General features: G+C 39.6%; 1 protein-coding gene across 1 annotated transcript in view; it reads left to right on the forward strand.

Annotated features, from left to right (window-relative positions):
• Positions 1–22,369, forward strand: part of LOC132124499 (histone-lysine N-methyltransferase 2C-like) — a 170,387-nt gene that overhangs the window by 133,425 nt on the left and 14,593 nt on the right. The window contains exons 28-48 of the mRNA XM_059535560.1: positions 2,653–2,751; positions 3,016–3,063; positions 6,233–6,370; positions 8,045–8,077; positions 8,353–8,487; positions 8,661–8,811; positions 8,917–9,143; positions 9,233–9,306; positions 9,403–9,597; positions 10,492–12,345; positions 12,457–12,788; positions 12,874–14,603; positions 14,937–15,045; positions 15,220–15,286; positions 15,374–15,437; positions 15,597–15,829; positions 16,768–18,450; positions 19,658–19,861; positions 20,200–20,364; positions 20,495–20,624; positions 21,990–22,137. Of these exons, the coding sequence (XP_059391543.1) occupies positions 2,653–2,751; positions 3,016–3,063; positions 6,233–6,370; positions 8,045–8,077; positions 8,353–8,487; positions 8,661–8,811; positions 8,917–9,143; positions 9,233–9,306; positions 9,403–9,597; positions 10,492–12,345; positions 12,457–12,788; positions 12,874–14,603; positions 14,937–15,045; positions 15,220–15,286; positions 15,374–15,437; positions 15,597–15,829; positions 16,768–18,450; positions 19,658–19,861; positions 20,200–20,364; positions 20,495–20,624; positions 21,990–22,137 (7,819 nt within the window). The remainder of the gene's footprint in view (positions 1–2,652; positions 2,752–3,015; positions 3,064–6,232; positions 6,371–8,044; positions 8,078–8,352; positions 8,488–8,660; positions 8,812–8,916; positions 9,144–9,232; positions 9,307–9,402; positions 9,598–10,491; positions 12,346–12,456; positions 12,789–12,873; positions 14,604–14,936; positions 15,046–15,219; positions 15,287–15,373; positions 15,438–15,596; positions 15,830–16,767; positions 18,451–19,657; positions 19,862–20,199; positions 20,365–20,494; positions 20,625–21,989; positions 22,138–22,369) is intronic.

The following is a 22,369-nucleotide window of genomic DNA, read 5'->3' on the forward strand; positions in this document are numbered from 1 at the left end:
ATTTAAGCAATTTTGAGCGTGGCATGGTTGTTGGTGCCAGAAGAGCCGGTCTGAGTATTTCACAGTCTGCTCAGTTACTGGGATTTTCACGCACAACCATTTCTAGGGTTTACAAAGAATGGTGTGAAAAGGGAAAAATATCCAGTATGCGGCAGTCCTGTGGGCGAAAATGCCTTGTTGATGCTAGAGGTCAGAGGAGAATGGGCCGACTGATTCTAGCTGATAGAAGAGCAACTTTGACTGAAATAACCACTCGTTACAACCGAGGTATGCAGCAAAACATTTGTGAAGCCACAACACGCACAACCATGAGGCGGATGGGCTACAACAGCAGAAGACCCCACCGGGTACCACTCATCTCCACTACAAATAGGAAAAATAGGCTACAAGTTGCACGAGCTCACCAAAATTGGACAGTTGAAGACTGGAAAAATGTTGCCTGGTCTGATGAGTCTCGATTTCTTTTGAGACATTCAGATGGTAGAGTCAGAATTTGGTGTAAACCGAATGAGAACATGGATCCATCATGCCTTGTTTCCACTGTGCAGGCTGCTGGTGGTGGTGTAATGGTGTGGGGGATGTTTTCTTGGCACACTTTAGGCCCCTTAGTGCCAATTGGGCATCGTTTAAATGCTACGGCCTACCTGAGCATTGTTTCTGACCATGTCCATCCCTTTATGACCACCATGTACCCAATCCTCTGATGGCTACTTCCAGCAGGATAATGCACCATGTCACAAAGTTCGAATCATTTCAAATTGGTTCCTTGAACATGACAATGAGTTCACTGTACTAAAATGGCCCCCACAGTCACCAGATCTCAACCCAATAGAGCATCTTTGGGATGTGGTGGAATGGGAGCTTCGTGCCCTGGATGTGCATCCCACAAATCAACTGCAAGATGCTATCCTATCAATATGGGCCAACATTTCTAAAGAATGCTTTCAGCACCTTGTTGAATCAATGCCACATAGAATTAAGGCAGTTCTGAAGGCAAGGGGGTCAAACACAGTAATAGTATGGTGTTCCTAATAATCCTTTAGGTGAGTGTATGTGTAAATACATTGATGTCTACACACATATTTTCCAAACAGACAAAGTGCTATCCAGATATATCTCCTACCTACCCACTGTGAATTGCCTTTGTTTAAAGAAGAGTTAGTTTCTTCTGCTGTGATCAGTCAGGTCACATTTTTCTGCTCTAGATTGCAGTGAATTCTGCAGAGAGCTATAATGCACATTGTAACAGTTCCTCCCGCTTTCCCATCTGCACACACTGAATGCATCCCACAACCCCACAGCACTGCAGAAACCTACATTGGTTTGCATTAGAGACTGTCTAGGTTCATGGTTCGCCACAGGGACTAAAGAAGACAAACCATATAAGTGTACTTTTTTTGCCCCACATTTTATGTCCACTTCAGCCCTGATTTGCATACTCTTATAGGCTGAAGAGCTTGTTCAGACGCCTCATTCTTCACCATTTCTCCTTATCCTCAGTTCTGTCAACCCTCATTTACACCCAGCTCAGCAGACCTCTGCTCATGGCCAACCTAACATGTTTTTAAAACCCAATTTGCCAGCACTTTTCTGAATTCCCTGCTGGAGCTCTCTGGGAGGATAGGAAGCTGGCAGTCACAGTGCAGTGTTTAGAAGGCCTGTGCATATTCGTTTGGAGAGCAATCACAAAGCTATTTGAAGGCTTTCAGGGCCGCTTGTTTGTCCTTAGAGATTTTCATCTCTCATAGAGTGAAGCTTCTCTTTCTGCTCTGCAGATTCTTGCATTTAACCCTCTCAGGGCATTTTAGTCTTGAAACAAGCTTTTGATTTGGGAATCTTATTATGCTTACAGTTTTATGCATTTAATGCATATAAAATTATAAAGAATATTTCAGCTAACATTAGGGGGTGGGTGCACTGGAACATACAAGAGGATCAAGATGCTTTCAGTTGCACAGCAGACACAAGTACTGGGTCATTATTATTTATTTATATTCTTTTTTAGTCTTTTATATCATAGATATTCAGTATTAAATGAAATAATTGTTTTTATAGCTATTTTATTTTCTCTCAGCTAATAATTTGTCATCTTGGATGGATATTTGTTCACGAATCTTGTCGCTGTTCCTTTAGCAATGACACATTCAGTGCTGCCTTAGAATTTGACTTGGTCTACATTAAAACAGATGTTACAATTGTTTCATCTCCCCTATTGTGGTGTAGATCTAAGTGAAATGACTTCTTGATAGATGTTTTTATTAACTTAATTGATTCTGCAATCTCAGTTGCTGGTCATAAAAGATATTGCAAGGAGAAGGGGAAGTTAATGTTTTTGATAGCACGATTATGATGGTACATGCACAAATTAATTATTTATACTTTGATATTAAAAAACAAAAAGCAATTCAGATATTACTGGGTTTTTGGTCAGAGCTTCTCATGACAAATTAGTTTTGTTATGGACATTGTGTTTTTAAAATCCAAACCATGTCCAAATGACAGAAGTTGCACCCCTGTTATTAAGAAGATCATCCAGTTGACACATTTCCACCATCACACAGTATATGTCTTAATGCCCGGCCCTTGGTAACATTTAATTGGTGATTAGTGTGGATACTCGTGCTCAGAAACGCTTGTCTTCTTGATCTCTAGCCAATGTGGAGGATCCCTTAGCCGAGCTGGTTCTACATTCAGATGATGATCTCCTGGGAATGCTGTCCGATGACCTGGTCAAGCCAGGCTCTGAATCAGGTAGACGCAGTCTGAAGATCAGTCCATAGGATAGTCTCCCCTCTCTCTTCACTCTGCAGATGCTCTAACAATCTCAGAAAGGACACTGAAGAACTGCATCTCCTCTTTCCTTTCACATTTTCACACTTGCATTTTGCATTTTTACCTGGTTTGCCTGGTTTCTTTTTAATTATTGTCTAAGCATCTTCTTCCTTTTTCTTATTACTTTTTTTCTGCATTTCTGTTTTATAATTATTTGGTTTTATCTGGTTTGGGTTCTTGTAGGTCTTGATTTATGCCCTTTCCAGGTGGACCGTTCCCCCTCTCCATTCGGTAAGAGCCCTGTTGGCACAGCCTCTCTGGCTGTAGAAGTAAAGCTGCCCCCCGCTCCTGGCCTCTCGGCCCCCCAAACAGTCCCTCAAACTTTTTGTAGTGCCAGTTTCTGCATGATCCCTTTTCTGACAAACGCACACACTCATCCTTGGCTTTCTGCATCTTTTTACTAACTATGAACAACACAAACTGTATGTTTTCTTGCACATGAACCTGTTGTGACACTGAGGTGAGAACTTAACTGTCCTTAGATGGATTTTGGGTTTGGCTGCTACTGTACCTTAGTTGGCAACGGTGATTGTTTGCAATCTGTGACATTTTACTGAAATGTGCTTGAAATTTGTTGTGTGCTGTCCTTTTTCTTTTCTCAAGGGTCTAATTTTTTATTTAATAGTTTCATTTCTTTCTAATCGCAAGCTTTTTAGTTGGCAAGGACACATTCCCTTCTCTTTGTGGAATGGCCTTGCAGTGGAAAAACTAATGGTTTGAGAGTGATGTAACTGCTTCAGTGTGAAAGCAAGTTCCACAGGGTTACAAAAAAAGGTTTCCCTTTAGCGTATGGCATATAAACATGCAAAAAGTCCATTAAAACAGGTCTTCAGTTTATTTTTTACAGCCGCAATACAAAAAGCATAGCTTTGGTCTTATTATGAGTATACATAATCAAAAGTGAGGAAAGTTTTAAATGATGGTTTTCTCCTATCTTTACGACCAAAGATGACCGAATATAAAAAAAATTGTCAGCTGGGATAAGGATAATATCCATGAACATGCAGGAGCCTCTTGTACACTCAACTTATAATTTATAGCCTTGCTAGTTGTTTATAGGCCTACCTAATTTATAATGATACCATTATATTTTGTTTTATTTTATAATTGTATTTAGTACTATAATTTTATGACTACTTCATTCTGTTCTGAATTCTGGTCAAATTTAAAGGATTTATGAAAGCAGAATAAGAAGAAAGAAATGCAGAACAGGAACTGATAAACTTACCATTGTCAAAGATTTAATAGACTCTTATTTTAAAATACAGATTGTTAAAGTATTTTACAGATGGATAAATATAGACCATGACAGAAAATTTTAAACCCAATTTATCAACATGACAGATGATTTGTAGCATAACCTATGTGTGCAGTATATATGTGAATATATAAGGGTTTGTTTTTAAGTGCATGCCAAGGTGCTTGGTTTCAAGAAATGTTTCAAGTGGAATACAACTTCAGCTGTATTGACAACATGCTATCAGAATCTAATTTTGATTTATACTTCACCTTATAAAAAACAAAACTAATGAAGTCATGTTTTATGGTTATGAATTTGCAATGAAATAAATGTTAGAACCTCCACTGTTTCATAATTATAGCTGCAAGATTTTATACACTTAAAACATTACACATTAACATTTGTGTGATTACATTTGCTTACTAACTTTATAAGTGTAAAGTCATAGTTACATTTTTTGTAAGAAAAAAGAATGATACAAGTGTAAAAATACAAGGAACACATCTCATCTTTTAAACTTTGTAATAGATGCTTGACTGTAGTGTTAACACAACTGATGCCACATATTCTGTTGATAGAGCTTAACCTGTTTTGAACCTGGAACAAGAACTTTACATGAAACCAGAGTAATTGTCATTGGGAAACTTACCGCTGCATTTAAACCAAAGCACAATGGCTGACTCTTTGATTTTGATAACAATATTTATTTTGAGTTATCAGTTGCTTGCTTTCTCAATGATCAAGCTCTCATCTATTCTAATGGGAAATTATATGCAATCATGAAAGAACATCCATTTTTTTAAAGATACTTTTCCACACTCAGTTGAGCAGACAACACTAATTAGGTTCCTGATTTATTTATTTATTTTTTTGGAAAATTGAGTTGGTATAGAAGGAATGAAATAGAGAGCGAGGGAGAGAGAGCGAGAAACTTTTTTTCCATTATTTTGACATGAAATAACTATCCTCACTAATTAGGTTCCTGATTCTCTTTACATGCTTCCTCTAGGCGCTATTTTTCGGAAGTATAGTATTTCATATCACTGTTATGCAGACGATCTCCAGTTTTACCTTCCTGTGAGCTTAGATAAAACCTGTTCACTGGACAAAGCACAGGAATGTTACAGTGACATTAAACTCTGGCTATCTAGCAACTTTCTCCAATTAAATAAGAGTAAAACGGAGGTTTAGATTGTAGGCTCTCCCGTCTCACCTACCTTTTCTGATCATTTAGGATCCTTATCCCTAAAGACTGAGAATCATGTAAAGAGTTTAGGGGTTATTATGGACTCGTCACTTAACTTTAAGAAACAGATTGGTGCCGTTGTTAAAGGTAACCTGAGATCAATTGTTAAGTAAAGCATTTTTTATCCAGCAAGGATTTGGAAATTGTGGTTCACTCTTTTATCACGTCTAAGCTTGACTATTGTAATTCTCTATATATTGGTCTTCCCCAGACTTTGCTTGTCCGCTTACAGTTAACAGCAAGGCTGTTAATGGGGGTGAGAAAGAGAGACCATATTACTCCTGTACTGCAATCCTTACATTGGCTTCCGGTCAAATTCAGGATTGATTTTAAAATTCTCCTGTTTGTCTACAAGGCCCTGTCAGGCCTTGCCCCCCAGTACATTAGTGATCTTATTGTTCCGTACTCTTCTTCTAGAGTCCTTAGGTCTACCAATCAACGGCTTTTAAAGGTCCCTCATTGTAATCTAAAATCAAAAGGAGATCGTGCTTTTTCTGTAGTAGGTCCCAAACTCTGGAGTAGTCTCCCATTCCATGTGAGGTCAGCTCCATCGGTAACAACTTTTAAGTCCTATTTAAAAACGTATTTGTTTTTTTAGCTTTTGAATAAGATATGTTTATTTTATTGTATGATTTTAATTTTATCAATTTTGTAAAGCACTTTGGGGCAGCGTCTGTTGTTTAAAAAATGTGCTATATAAATAAAGTTGCTTGCTTGCTCACTCTCCCATTTTTTTGTTTTCCTTCTCTTAACAAATATTCAGGCACAGTAGAAAATAAATTGCTTATCAACTCTGATGTAGGCATTTACAGAATGACACCTCTGTTTTTCTGCAGATTTTTGTTGAATTTTGTATCCAGTAGGGATAATAAACTAAGTTTGAGAGTAGCTGTTTAACTTTCTCTCTCTCCCAGCTGGTTTGGACATTGGCACTCTGCCGGATGATCAGTCAGCTCCTCCTCAACCTGGCCCTGCTCGAGGGTCTCGGCCACTACAGGAAGAACCTCTAGATGTAATATTAAGTCCTGAGCTGGACAAGATCGTTTCTGATGGTAAGATTCATGGTTTACTTGCAGTCTTTCCAAATTTTACTTTTACTATTTTGTCTAAACGAACAATTATCCTTTTATATATATATATATATATATATATATATATATATATATATATATATATATATATATATAAATATATATATATATATATATATATATATATATATAAAATATATATTATTTATATAATAATAATATAATTTTTTTTTTTTTACAATACTCACAACACAACATATAATAAATGCATTCACTATATGGACAAAAGTATTGGGACACACCTCTTGATTATTGATTTTAGGTGTTAATAAGATCCATTGCCACTGATTGATTATAAAATCAAACCCCTAGCCATGCAGTCTGCATTTACAAAGATTTCTGAAAGAAATGGTTCTAAAGGGCTCAGTGAATTCAATCGTGGTACTGTGATATAATGCCACATTTGCAGCAAGTCAGTTTTTGAAATTTCATCTCTGCTAGATGTTCCACAGTCAACTGTAAGTGGTATTACTGGAAAGTGTTTAGGAACAGCAGCAACAGCCATGAAGTGGGAGACCAAACATACATGATAGTGCAGACATACATTACACAGTAGAGATTAAATATAACACTAATGTAAGAAAAACAGAAAATTAACTAATCAACTGATGAAAGAAAGAGTGGGCTGGGTGTGAGGGGTCCAAAGTGATTTTCAGGATGTACAACCTCTGCTGGGCATTTTTAGCAGTGGAGTCTATGTGAGTGAAACACTTTAGCTTCTTGGAGTGAAAGGTTTATGAAGAGTGCCTCTAAATTAATTAAATTAAACAACTTTTTCAGTATTGTTACATCTGAACACCAACTTTCCACCACCTCTGTTATCCTGTTAACTCCGCGATGCGATCTGCTCTGGACACCTGGAAGCCCTGGAAGATGCAGGGCATTGTCTGGAATGCCTTCAATCTGCCAGGTTTCACTGAAGCACAATAAAGCCAAGTTTGAAAAGTCCATGTTTATGCAAGTGAGAAGTTTTTGTTAATCCGTTTTCATTCGCAGGATGAATGCCTGGGATTTCAGTTTGAAAGCTGTGCTCACTGAGCTTAACCAGCACACTTCCCTTTGCTGTGTCTGTACGGGCATTTGAACAGTACAGCTGCACCTCTGACTAGAATGTCCAACAAAACGTCTGAATAATCAAAGACCTGAAAAATATTTTCTTGGTTGTGTTGCTTAATGTTAAGGAGTTTGTCTCTGGTAGACAAAGAAAAATGACAAACAAACAAACAAAAACAGCAGAAGAATTGTGGAGCTCAGTGCCATGACTGCCATTCGCGGTGCCATATACTGCCATTATATGGGTGTGGGGGGGGGGGGGGGTCTATGTACTTAAAATGCAATGTCAGTAAAGTCCATATTGGTGTAATGGTCCTCATACTTTTGTCAATTTAGTGTGTGTCATTCTTGCTTATATTGTATGTTACATTTGCGTTACATTTTTTAGCAATGGTATCTGATCATTTTGATATCTGGCCTAATCTGTATTAAATTATAAATATTTCTTGTTTCACCCTTAGCAAACAAGTGATTTTAGCTTAGCAATTTTCCACCTTGTCAGTGATTATTGTTTGCTTTAATATTTGAATTTCTGAATGTTGGATTTTTTTTAATGGCAAAGTTATATTTCCTTTTTTACAGGGGATATTCTTAGCAAGTTCTACAAAATTCCAGGTTTGTTGCTTTATAAAATATTTTGAAAATCTACAACAGAGCAGTTGTTTTAAATATTTTATTTTCCCAGTTTTCCCAAGTGGGTAATATGTCTTGTTAGATATCTCAGAATCAGTTTATATTTATGCAGTGTTGTTTCATGAAAGTTCAGTGCATTAATCGTAACTTTTTAGCAATATCCAATGTATGCATTGTGTTATGCGTTAATTTCCTAGTTTGAAGTTGGTAAAAAGTCTTTATATATGAAAATCCTTCATTCTATTCATTCCATTTAGAGCTGGAGAGTAAAGATGTGGAAGACTTATTCACTGCAGTGCTCAGTCCAAACGCCAGCCAGCCTCCTCAACTTCCTCATCCACCCAACACTGCCCCCAATGCCTCAGCTACAGCAATGTCTCTCGAGAACCCAGGTATCAAGTTGTCTGCAGTCTCTGCATATCAAGTTGTCTGCAGTCTGTATATCTTCTCATATTAACTATCAAGCAAACCACACAGATGTGTTTTTTGTGAATGTAACTTCAGTGTCACATGTAAATGTACTGCTCATTTTAAAATGCATGTTTCTCCATGGTCTCATTTGCAGGAGATGTTGCTGGAATGTTCCCTCGCATCCCTATGATGAATGGCATGATGGGGCCAAACACACACTTTCCTCCAAACCCTGTGAATCCTGGAGCTGGAGTGTCTGGCACATTCTCTTCCATTCACCACATGCCTTTTCCAGAAAATGTGAGGTGAGTATATTCAGATTCTGTGTAACACCGATAAGTACTGGCATTTCTGTTTTAAAAATCTATATAGTTTCAGTGAAACTTAATGGCTTGACGTGTTCACTACAGGGAGAAGAAATTTAGCCAGATAGGGGGTGATGTGATTGGTCCCTGGGCTTCCCCTGTTCCCGAGCCTGGATCTGGCCCTCCACCAGTGGTGGAGACTGACACCATGTCCAATGCTCAGAGGAGCACGTTAAAGTGGGAGAAGGAAGAAACTCTTGGTGAAATGGCCACTGTGGCTCCTGTTCTTTACACCAATATGAACTTCCCAAACCTTCAAGATGATTTTCCAGGTGAATAGATTGTCCTAAATCACTAAAAAAGAATTGTGTACTTCAAATGGAGGCAAGTTATAGGACCAACCATCTGACTTTTTTAACAGATTGGGCGACTAGAGTGAAGCAAATTGCAAAGTTATGGAGGAAAGCTAGTTCTCAGGAAAGGGCACCTTATGTGGTAAGAGACTCTATTAAGCCTCATATATGCTAAAATTGGATGTGTTTATATACATATGTGAAGATTTTTACTTCTTGCTTGGCTCTGACCCACTAGCAAAAGGCGAGAGACAACAGAGCAGCCCTTCGTATAAATAAAGTTCAGTTGTCTAATGACACAATGAAAATACAGCAACAGCAACAGCCAGCTGATCCCTTTGATCCCAGCATTCCCATGGACACAGAGCTGCTCTTCAAGGACCCACTCAAGCACAAGGAGTCTGAGCATGAACAAGAGTGGAAGTTCAGACAGGTGATTGGCAGCCCAAGGGATATTTCATTGCATATACTAGACTGTGAGATTGTGTTGTTTTATGTTTAAAAAATGGGTTGATCAGCACAATATAATATTTAATCAGAATTAGTTTAATTTGTTAGATAGCTATTTGAACTCAGTTGAAACTAGGACTTTGTTAGAGGATGTGAATTCAAATAGATGTGATCAGTAATTGCATTAGTTTTAATTTGTCAGAATGAAATGCAATATGCCTTGGCTGGGCATATAAAAATGCACTGCATCAAAATAACAATCGCGTGGTTCGATGACGTTAAGAAGGAGCGTGGAATGTTGGGATTTGTTGTCTTCTATCAAACCGCTGACGGCCATCAATCAGACGGAATGATAAATCATGGATTTAACGCAAGTTCAACGATTTGCTCGAGTAGATTACATACAAAGTCAATGCAAAGACGTGATCAGACTATGGATCAGACGCGAGATAATACTAATCTTGTTGATCGTTATAATAGCATACGTTTTCTGTAAAGATACGAATCAAAACAACTCACCTGTTGAATAAAACACAAGCGAGATTGGCATCTCTTTCTAGTTGAAGTTTGTCGCGAAGCTACTTCCACATTTTCCCACGACACTGTTGTCATGTGGTTTCTACGTCAGTAAAGGCAGTAACAAAGGGTAACTAATGTCATTGACAGGTGACTGCACTGCCCCGTGTCACTGTTTAGAATGGGAATTTTCTCATGATTTACAAGTAGCTGAAAACATTAGAGACATTGTTAGTAATCAGCTGGACAAAATATATAACACTAGCCTAGTGGTTTTGGGATATTTTACTGCACATATCTTACAAATTGTAGCTTTAAGTTATGTAATCAACTATTATCTTTTTTTTTTTGTTCATGGCAGCAAATGAGACAAAAGAGCAAACAACAGGCAAAAATTGAGGCCACACAAAAGTTAGAACAGGTGAAAAATGAGCAGCAGCAACTTCAGAAACAGCAGCAACAGCAGTTTAGTGGAGACAACTCTAAAAGTGGTAATCAGAGTCCAGTGACAACTCCGCCTACCAGTGGAGGTAATGCTTCTCCTTTGCAAACGTTAGGCCCCAAGGATTGCTTTACAATGACTCAGATTCCTGAAACTGCAACATCAGTTGCATCAACAGATGATGTATTTGTGCGTCCTCAACTGCCACCCCCTTCATCCACAGTAAAGACCCCTACCCAGGACACTCAGTGCCCACAGGGTCCTTCATCTCAACCTCAGTCTCCTCAAATGTTTTCACCTGAATCATCTGGATCCCGTCCTTCTTCTCCATGGGATCCGTATGGCAAAATGGTGGGAACCCCCAGGCCACCCCCATCTGGGTCAAGCACACCTCGCAGAGCTTCTGTGTCTGACATGCAAGAAAGGAGTCGGCCCTCACCAGCCCATGAATCCTTTGGGTCTCCAACATCTGTCAGCTCCGACCCATATGCAAAGCCTCCAGACACACCTCGACCATCTGACCTGTTTGTGAAACCTATGTGTCCACCTAGACCAGGACCACTGTCTGAGCAACAAGGACGACATTTTATCAGTAATATCACACCTGGAGACAGTTTTTCCAGACCAGGCCTAAGATCGGAAGCATACCAGCGCATGGCCCATAGCCGCATGGTTCTTTCTGACCCATACTCTAGGCCACTGTTAACACCTATTCCAGGGAGTAATGAGTCAGGATCTGTAACAGTGTTCAAAACACCCATGCCTCCTTCCCAGTTACAGCAAGACTCATTCAGCACAGGGCAGCAAGGCATGAGAAGGGGGTCATCTGACACTTTATCCCAAGTTCAACACTCTGACCCCTATTCACATCAGCCTCTTACACCTCATCCATCAATGGGAGATGGATTCAGTAATGAAGGCAGAATGATGCGTCCAGGACAAGGGAGTCATTTTGCCCAACCCTTGCCCATGAGCAGACACCCTCAACGAGATATTTATGCACAGGCATCATCTAAACCTAGACCAGACTACCTTCAGCAAATGCCTGATCCATATGCTCAGGCACCTGGTACTCCAAGACCACATGATCCATATGCCCAGATGCCTGGTACCCCAAGACCACACTCTGATCCATATACATTGCCATCATCCACACCTAGAACTGCAACAATAGATCAGTTTTCTCAGTCTCAACCTAATAGTTGCAGACAATCTCCGTCTCATGCTATCGATCCATATGCTCAGATGCCAGGAACTCCAAGACCTTCTGGAGAAAGATACCCCATATCTCCTAGTAGTCAGAGAACCACGGATCATTTCTCACAGCCTTCTGGAACTCCTAGGCCAGTCAAAAATGAAGCTTATGATCAATGGCCAGGAACTGACCTATTTTTTCAACCCCCTGGAACGCCACATCCAGTAGCTGAACCAGAAGCCTTCCCCAGACCAAGTCCCAGAGTAAACTTCATGTCCCATCAAACAGATCCACTTGGACATCAAGCACAAAGAATGCACAACCCATTTGCTCGTCCTTGTGCTCCTGATTCTCAAACCCCAAAACATCCTGGGATTTCAGATGAAAGTCTCTCTCTACAACAGACAAACCCTAACCAGACACCTACTCATGATCCATTTGAACAAGCTCCTCTAACACCATGTTCACAAACAGGGGAAAGACTGCCACATGATGTTCCAGTAAACACAGGCAACCCATCAGATACACAGCACACAATGCAACCACTGCTTGGAGAGAGTGAAGAGAAAATTAAACAGGTTTGAAAATATAGTGTTTTTCAATTAGAGAACATTACCCTTTTCCTTTAATATCTGCTCTATTTTTAGTTGCATGTTATTGATTGTATACTGTTATTGCTCTTTTTTTAGCGCCAGAGACTACGGCAGTTAATTCTCAAACAGCAGCAGCAGAAAAGTGCTATCAGACAGGAAAAGGGACTCCAGGAGGCAACTCCTGCTGCTGCACCTGGGACTCCAAGGCTTTGGTCACAGGACGATTCTGGAACTCAGAATGATATTTTTGGTAGACCTCCACCTCCGTATCCAGGTACTATGAGACCTGCACCAATTCATGCAGGACAAAGATTTCCTGGAACTTTCCTTGCTGATCAATGTGGGCCCATGCTTGATGAAACCCAGTGCTCCCGACTACCACTCCCAAGAGATCTAAACAACACTGGCATGAGTCAGCAAGGACAAAGGTAAGTGTTTTTCCTTCATCAGTTGTACTGTCAAACTAGTAATTAGTTTTGTGTTTAAGTTATCATAAAACCTAATTCCTTCCAGATTTGGATTTCCTCCTGGAGCTCCAAGCCAACAACATTTCCTCAGGCCCCCTTACCAGATACAAGGTGGACCAATGGTTGACAATATTCCACCACATATGAGACGACCTATTGAAGTTATTAGGTCAATAGGCAGTAATCATCAATTGGGCCCACCCCAACATTTTCCACCACGTGGCCTTCCAATGCAACAGCATAATATAATGGGTCAACCATTTATTGAACTTTGTCACAGGGCTCCAGAGAACAGGGTCAGAATACCTTTTGGTCCACAAAATGCTTTGAACCATTCTAATCACTCCCAGAGACCCACTCATGGCTTCATGGTAGGCCAAAATGTGGCATTTACAGGAATTCAAGGTCCCAGAGTTACGGACCCAGTGCTGGGTCTGTCACAGCATGGATCAGTCAGTCAGTTACAGACCTCAGCTACTATGGATAATCTGCATTACCATACAAATGCAGCACAACAGCAGACCTCCTTGGAAGCACCACTTAGCCATTCAAGCAGTAGTGATTCAGTTACTCTTGCCAAATCTGCAATACTTCCTGTCACAACCCCTGGTTCAACAGAGGAAATCCCATTGCCTTGTAGTGGTGTTGAGAAGCTAGAAACAGATGACTCTGCTGTTAAGGACCTTGATGATGTGGAGGTCAAAGACTTGGTTGATGAAGACCTAGACAACCTGAACCTTGATGCAGATGATGGCAAAGATTTAGACTTAGAAACAAATGATCTTCATCTTGATGATCTTCTGAAATCTGGAAAGATCTTTGATCTTATAGCTTATGCGGATCCTGAGCTGAACCTTGAGGACAAAAAAGATATGTTTAATGAAGAACTGGAGCTGAGTGATCACATAGAAGATGACCATGGGGATACCTCAGACCTTCAGAAAGCCTTGTCTGAAAAAAGAAATAACAGATGTGGAGGTATGTCCTCAGCTCAACCTAAATTAGAGGGCATAAAGGGTCCTATTGATGTCAAGCATGAAAAGAGTATGTCAAAAGAGGTCCAGGATCATTCTCAGTCTGAAACCATAGAAACTGAGGGCCAAGGTCTTGGAACCTCAGATGATGAGCATCATCCTATGAGTAGTAAAAGTGGTCAAGATGATGTCTCTAGACTTTTTGAGGAATCTTGTGCAGATGTGCAGGCTGGATCTGCTCCAGTGCTGTCAAGTACGTTGACCAAGGAAAAACTAGAGGACACTAGGAGTGAATCCATAATTTCTCCTATCCCGGGTGACCCCAAAAGCCAGACTAATCTAGGCTCAAACATGAGTATGGTTATGCTGCAAGGACATCCCCAAGAACACAGGATAAACCCTGGAGTAACAATGGGGCACAGGATAGATCCAGCTCTAACCCAAGGGGCACTTTTAGGTAATGCAAATGTGATGCAGTCTGGGAATCAGCAGGTGCCACTTCAAGGGTTTGGCCCTTCACAAGGACAACAAGTGGATCTAAACCTGCCTATGGTTGGTGGTCAGCATCCTGTTCCCCATCCTGTAAACCCCCAAACTCAACAGGGCATGTTCAATTCTGGGGCTACTGGGCAACAAGGGTCTCAAGCACAACAGAGTCAACAGAACAGGCCTCTTCTGTTAGATGAACAGCCCCTTCTTCTTCAAGAGTTGCTGGATCAAGAGAGGCAGGAGCAACAACAGCAAAGGCAGATGCAGGCCATGATTCGGCAACGGTCTAGTGACCCTTTTTTCCCTAACATTGGTAAGCCTAAGCTCCACTTTGACTAATTGATAATTGAGGCTGTTCTACCTGTACATTGTGTATCAAATAGTTTAAACCTGACTTGATTCTATTGTCAACATCTCTGATTTTACAATTCTGTATATAATATAATTTATTATATATTATTTTATGAATATAATTTTTGTGCAATTTAATGTGGGCTTTTTGCCTAAATTTTAAATACTAAGAATATATATTTTGTTTTCTGTAAGCTTCATAAAGTACTTAACAAAAAATACTTGAAATATGAATATAACTGTGATCACAAATCAAAATCCTGTTATTTCTGTGGTGATTTATATTACTTTGTAGACTTTGATGCCATTACTGACCCAATCATGAAGGCAAAGATGGTGGCTCTGAAGGGCATCAACAAAGTGATGGTACAGAACAGTATGGGTATGACACCTGTTATGAACAGGTAAACACTTCAGTATGTAAACTAGCTCCTCTAAGCAGCAACTGCAGTAGTACAAGAAGCTGTTTATTACCCTGACTGGCCTAATTCTTTACTTGCATCTAAATATGGCCACATGCGATTTTCAGTGGTTCATTTCTTTGAATTAAATACTCTCCATGTTTTCTTTTATGGCAGAGTGCAGCCAATTCCAGGATCACATGGCCCAGATACTGCTGGTTTTTCGCAACATTTTTTCGGACCAGTATGTCCACAGGTTTATTTAGTCTTAAGAACTTTTCTCACCAGCATTAAACCTGTTCTAATGCCATATGCAATCATTTCCTTTTAGGATGGAAAGTTGCCACCACAGATTGCGAGACCCAGTCCCCCTAATTTTGGACCAGGACTTATCAGTAAGTTGTTTATTATTATTATTGCTACTCAGTATTTACCAAGGAGTTTTTATTTTTTATTTTTTTATCAGTAAATAATATGTTGTCATTGTAATCATTGTAAAAGTAAATCAATTGAGGCTGGACATCACAAATCTTTTTTTTTTTTTCATTTTCCAGATGATTCTCAGAGAAAACAATATGAGGAGTGGCTTCAAGAAACTCAACAGCTTCTTCAAATGCAACAGAAATTTTTGGAGGACCAGATTGGGGCCCACAGAAAATCTAAAAAGGCCCTTTCTGCAAAACAGCGCACTGCGAAAAAAGCTGGACGGGAGTTCCCAGAGGAGGACGCAGAACAGCTGAAACATGTGACTGAACAGCAAAGTGTGGTTCAAAAGCAATTGGAACAGGTAATATAGTTGTTTAAAGTAGTATAGCTATTAAAATCATCCACCAATCATTCTGCTTGCCATTTTTTTTTTTTTTTTGTTAATTGAGTCGGGAGCAGTTCACTTCGGGAGAAACCAAAATAATTTTTATTATATTTTTAGAGCCACCTCTTGCAAAAATGCCACTCAAAGTAGACGAACTGTCAGTAAGACAAACTGTCATTGCACAGTAAAAAGACAGTGTCTTTATTAAAGCAGGAACTTGTCTTGATTTCTATTACACATTTAATCAGAGAAGGTGAAGCACAACTTTTAGCAGGTTGTAGCAAGTCAGCCTCTCCAACAGAAAGGCCAGAGCTTACTATTGAGAGGAAATGATGCATGCATTTAGAGAAGTATGCTGTCAATATTCCTACCTGCAAAAGCTTTTTTCAAACTTATTTTGAAATATCCCTTCACAATGTTTTATTAATTGTAATTTATTTTATATGAATAAAAAAAAACAGTTTATAATAATTTGTCCATTTACAAGTTGATAAATTATAACGTATACCTTTATTTTATTTTCACTTTCACTCCTAGTGTTTCATATAAAATATTGCAGGACTAATCCCTTGTTTTTGTTTGTTCATATCACATCTATGAACCATGATTTGCTATTTGCTGTTGTTTATTGATAGCAGATGATGTAAGGGGGATGAATATACTCATTCAAGATATCATTTTTTGTAACAAATTTGTGTGTGCCTCTGTAAACATGATTATCAATATTTTCACTTTCAATAGTGTTTTGTGTTTTGAAATCATCTCAAATTCACATCCCTCAGAGAAACTAAATTCCTGATTATTATATGACATTACCACTGTCTACCTATCTATTTGGTCAGCCTTTTTCAGAATAATATAAACAGAATTTTATCTCTAGTTCACACTTATTTCTCTCTCAATTTCTCATTCAGATACGGAAGCAACAAAAAGAACATGCTGAGCTCATTGAGGAATATCGTGTTAAGCAGCAACAACAGCAACAGTGCCTCCAACCTGGTGTGATGGGTCCAGTGAAGGCCATGCCAGGAATCCAAGCACAGGGCCCTGGAATGATGCCTGTTGGACCCCCAATGGGCCAGCCAATAATGGGTTCTATGTTGCCCATGCAACAACCTCACTTTGGCAAGCCTACTCACATGCCCAATGTGCCAGGTTGGCATTCAGGTGCCACCGGACCAATGGGTGGACCCAGCATCCCACCTCACCTGCCCCCTCAAATGCCACTTCCTAACCCCACCCAGCCTCTCCAGGCACAGCCACCTTCCCCTATGGTTCCAGGGGGTAAACCTGGGCAGCCTGGCACTGGAGGTAATAGTGGAGGTAATAGTGGTAATAGTGGAGGATCCAGCAGTAGTGCACCTCATGTGAAGTTTGATGATAATAATCCATTTAGTGAAGGCTTCCAGGAGCGGGAGCGTCGAGAGCGCCTTCGAGAGCAGCAGGAAAAACAGCGTGTGCAGCTTATGCAGGAAGTGGAGAGACAAAGGGCATTGCAGAGGCTAGAGCTGGAGCAGCAGGGCTTGGGTCATGGCCCCGACAATAATAGGGGGAGTCTTGCCCAGATGCCCTTCCATAATTCTGACCTATCACAGGAATTAATGCAGACACCCAGGCCTCAACAGCAATTGGGCCCAGTGTTCTCTCAACAAGGAAATATGCCATTAGACTTTGTGGGTCCAAATAGTCAAACCTATTTGCAAGGTGGCGAGCGCAGACCTAGGCCAGGGAATGGCTCCTTTGGCCCAGATATGGTTCCTAATTTTCAACCTAAGAACCCCATGATGCGTGGTTTCTCACTAGGTCAGCCACGTGCACCTGGGTTTGGAGGGCATGGAATGCCACCCCACAGCAGAGGTGAAGCTTCATCATTTAGTATGGATTCCACAACCCCTTTACCTCCTAATTTCACTGGGTCAGGACAGTCCCTCATCCAGCTCTACTCCAACATCATCCCTGAGGAGAAGGGAAAAAAGAAAAGGAGTCGAAAGAAGAAGCTGGATGATGATGCAGATTCAGTCAAAACTCCTTCTACACCTCATTCTGACATAACTGCCCCACTTACACCGTGTGTATCAGACACCTCTTCCACCCCAACTCGTAGTGTTGCCATCATGGGAGAACAGGACACTTCAGAGTTTTCCAACACTGTATGTTCTATGACTGGCCTGGCACCATCCTCAGAGCTGGAGAACCCACTCTCTGGAGGTACTCCACTAGGCCGACAGTTCAGCATGGGCTTGGATGCAGAGCGAGGCCTCCTCTATGAAATAAAGCTGGAAAAGTTAGAAGCCAGTGTGTGCCAGAAGGCTGAGTTAGAGGCAGTGACTGGCCATAATTCAGGAGGAGCCAGCATAGTAAAGACAGAAGAGAGCAATGAGATAATCTCCAACACCCCACCATCCCAGAGTCCATCTCAGACCACTAAAGTGGACACTGGGAATGAGTTACTCAAACACCTTCTAAAGAACAAAAGCACCCCTCCTCTTTCCTCAACACCTCTCTTACATCAGATGTCCAAGGACAGTATACGGTCAGAGGATGAAGGGCTGACAGATAGAAAAAGCTCTTTAAGACTGGAAAGCACAGATTTTTCGGTAAGAGCTTTATGGTTACCTCCCTACACTACTAAATACATGAAGCTAAAAATCATATCTTGAACATGCAAACACTTTTGTGATTGTGGAGTCATGGAACAAACCTGTAAAATGCAAATAAATTACTCGCATATGCAACTAAATTTTCATGCTGGGCAACTAAGTTATGTATAATATTAGCCATTGGCTAATAAATTGTTAGTTTCACTCATCAGTGTGTGAGTTAGAGGCTAAGATATATCATAGATATATTTTCACTTACTGAACACTGACTGATTTTTGTCAAGCGATCCATAAAGCACACTTTTTCAGTTCATCTGAATGCAGCATATTGATGCACTGTAAAATCTAGTGTGAAGGTGCCTGTCTTGCCATCGCTTAGCTGTGAGTGCTCATTGTTTCTCTTACACATGTGAGACAAAGCGAGAGAGTCATATTTACCATACACTTACCATACAGAATCGTCGTGCTGCATTAAGTAATATTCTCTATTTTATTTTTGTCAAAATAATGGAGTTAATTTAGAATTACTCATAAATTGGTATTAAGAACAAACAGAAGCAACTCTTGGTTCCTTTGGTTATGGCCTGAATATGCAAACGTCAATCTCATTGGCTGGCACTCACATATTACCATTCCTGTTTTGATTTCAGCTAATCAGAACAAACGCAGACAACTTGATTAATAATCATCAATTATTTATCAATACTAATTGATCATCAATACTTACCGCTCCTCAAGAACCACTCAATGACCCACAATGTCTTAATCTCCACTACCATTATTCCTAAAATCTGTAAAATATTACAAATATGCATGTTAGTTCTAATTACTTAAGTTCTATTTTTGTTTTAAATGTTTTATTGGCTGATGTAAAAGTGTACTTTCAGAGATCACATATTAGTGTACTAATACACTATCTACACTACTTCTGTACCCACCCACACATGCACACACTCTATATATATATATGTGTGTGTGTGTATATGTGTATATATATATGTGTGTATATGTGTATATATATGTGTATATATATATATGTATATATAGAGGTATATATATATAGGTATATATGTGTGTGTGTCTATAAGTAAGTTGTCAAAAAGAACTGAATTGTGAAATTGTAAAGATAGATTTGATTGATTGTATGTTAGCTTGTCCTGGTCTGTCTTTTCTTGGACCTGAAAGCATTGTTTATTGTCTATAGAGTGGCTTAAACAGCCATTTGACAGGCAATCCAGATTTGGAGCCTTCTGTGCCAGATCAATGCAAAAGAAAACAGCGCAACAAGCGGACACCAAAGAATGGACTTGAGAAACCGCTGTCACGCTGGAAGAAGAGGAAGAAGGATGATGAAGAGAGACAGGCGGTGTACACCAACACAGACACACTGATGACTCAGCTCAAGCAGGTAAACACCCACTCTCAAGATCAACTTATGTTAAGGATCTTCTATGTCAGAAATAACTGAAAATAAACTGTGCATAATTATGATCGTTATGTAGTGCTATACAATCTAGGCATTTGATGTGGTAACTTATTTATTATTATGGTTATCTGTGGATAGTAGTTTAATAAGAGCTTATGCACTGTAGAACACTTATGTTAATTCCCATCTTGGCTTACGGCTGAACCCGGCAAATTAGCTAGTGAGATGTTGGCATTGGTTGGGGACATCATCACATTCATGTTTGTACAATACTGTTGTTTTTTACTCAAATCATGTGTCCTCCATTCTCATCCTTACAGCATCTGTCTATGCTTCCCCTGATGGAGCCTTTGATTGGTGTCAACTTTGCACATTTCCCCCCATATGGCAGTGGGCAGCTTAATGGAGAGAACAGGCTCTCTGGATCTTTTGGAAGTGCATCACTGAATGGAGTGTCTGATTACTACTCGCAACTCATCTATAAGGTTTGGCTCTTATGTCCTTCACTTCCGACTGTACAGTGGCTATGTTGTGTAGACATGGTGAATTTACAGATTTATTGGCTTTACCAAAATGTTTTTTTGTTTTATTTTTATTGCTTGTTTGGTCGTGTAGCAGAACAATCTTAGCAATCCTCCAACGCCTCCTGCCTCACTTCCCCCCACACCTCCACCTGTAGCCAAGCAGAAGTTGTTGAATGGTTTTGCCACGGCAGAAGAACTGACCAGGAAGGCAGAATTTATGGGTAAGCGTTAAGTGTATAAACTGCCTGAAATAATTTATGCTAATTTTTTTAACATTGGTAAGTTTAGTAAGTTGAATATGCGGTAGTTTGGTATGTTTTTAATGGCAGTTTCAATCATATTGTTTTAAAACAGATTTAGACAGAATAGATAGTAAAATAGCTTTCATGAAGGTAGCTATGGGTAGCAATTTCTGAAGGTAAAGCACCCCTTTTCACTGGATAAAAACAAAAACTTCTTATTAAAGTTCACCATAGATAAGAAAATATGAAAATGTTTAAAACACAGATTTAATTTATTATATTATAGTGTAGGTATTTTCCTTTTTTCTTATATAGTGTTGTCAAAAGACCCGGTACTTCCGTACCAAGTCAGTACTAAAAAAATTTAAATGTGACGGTACCAGGTTTCTTTAAGTACCAGTAGTACCGAGGTCCCGTTCAAACCTGGTTCAGCGCTATGATTTCCGCGAAGCAGAAAATAAGGACGGAATCTCAAAATCCAGTCATGAAAATGAAACTTACATTTTAATATGGACAGTTGTGGAATTTGTCAAAGTTAGCATAAATTAATCAAATCAAATCTCCATATGGACCAGTATCTGTAAATGTTAAGCCGCAAAAGTTGTTTGAAATATGAATCCGTGTTCTGCGCGTCTCTGTGTGAATTAATGAATGACAGAGACGTGCGGGTTTGTTTACTACATAGACTGAAGCGCACGACGCTTGCATTAATTTCAGCATCTGAGCTTCAGAGTTCTCTCTCCATCAAGCGATCTGAACTTTTCAGTTCATCTCAATGGACGCACAGCGCACCTGTATTTGATGCTCTGTAAACTCTTTGTGAAGGCGCACGAGTCACCGTCGCTTTACTGATAGCGCTGTTTCTCACACATGCAAAGAGAGAGAGAGCGAGAGTCTTACCATGCTGAATCGACACACTATATGTAAACTAATCACAATAAATAAATCACAATATTTCTTCCATGTTTTAATTTTAATAGCAAATCCCCTTTATTTACCAAAAATAAAATGTGTTTAAATTTCATAAATTAAAAGACAAATTAAATTTGGGTGAAACTTGTTTACTGTTTTTCATAATTATATAACTTGTAAACTTTAAACACAGTTGTAAATAAGTATAAAGAATGGCATTGGTTTTATTTTTAGTGCTAAAAGTTATTATTTTTTAATTAGCATATTTTTGTGTTTTGCTTTGGTACCGAAATTGGTACCGAGAACCGTGGATTTTCACTGGTATCGGTACCGAATACTGAAATTTTGGTACCGTGACAACACTATTCTTATATATTGCAAATAATACATTAGCTATTTTAAAAACCCCATTTGTTTGTGATTATGTCTCAGTTTCTAAATGTTTGGGTCAGAAGCACCTCACTACTACATTCAAAGCTGAAGATGACCTGTTGGGGGACACCATCACTCAGGGCCCAAAGACTGTTGATGTTCCTGCTTCACTTCCCACTCCACCCCACAACAATCAGGAGGAACTTCGGTCAGTTTTTGGGACTTTTTACACATTGTTTAGTCTGTAGCCAGATGTCTGGCCATATAGTTTTTTCTGGCCAAGTACCCCACCTACCTTTTAAATAAGCATTTGTGCTCAAGCACATCTAGTTGCAATATGCATCAGATCACTGGTTTATAGGTGAGCTGTCTGACCCTGAGACTATCCATTGTTGACCATAAAGTCTTGGTTTAGGTTAGTATGTATATAATGGTTCTGT

This window comes from Carassius carassius, chromosome 42, assembly GCF_963082965.1.
Source record: "Carassius carassius chromosome 42, fCarCar2.1, whole genome shotgun sequence".
Lineage (NCBI taxonomy): Eukaryota > Metazoa > Chordata > Actinopteri > Cypriniformes > Cyprinidae > Carassius > Carassius carassius.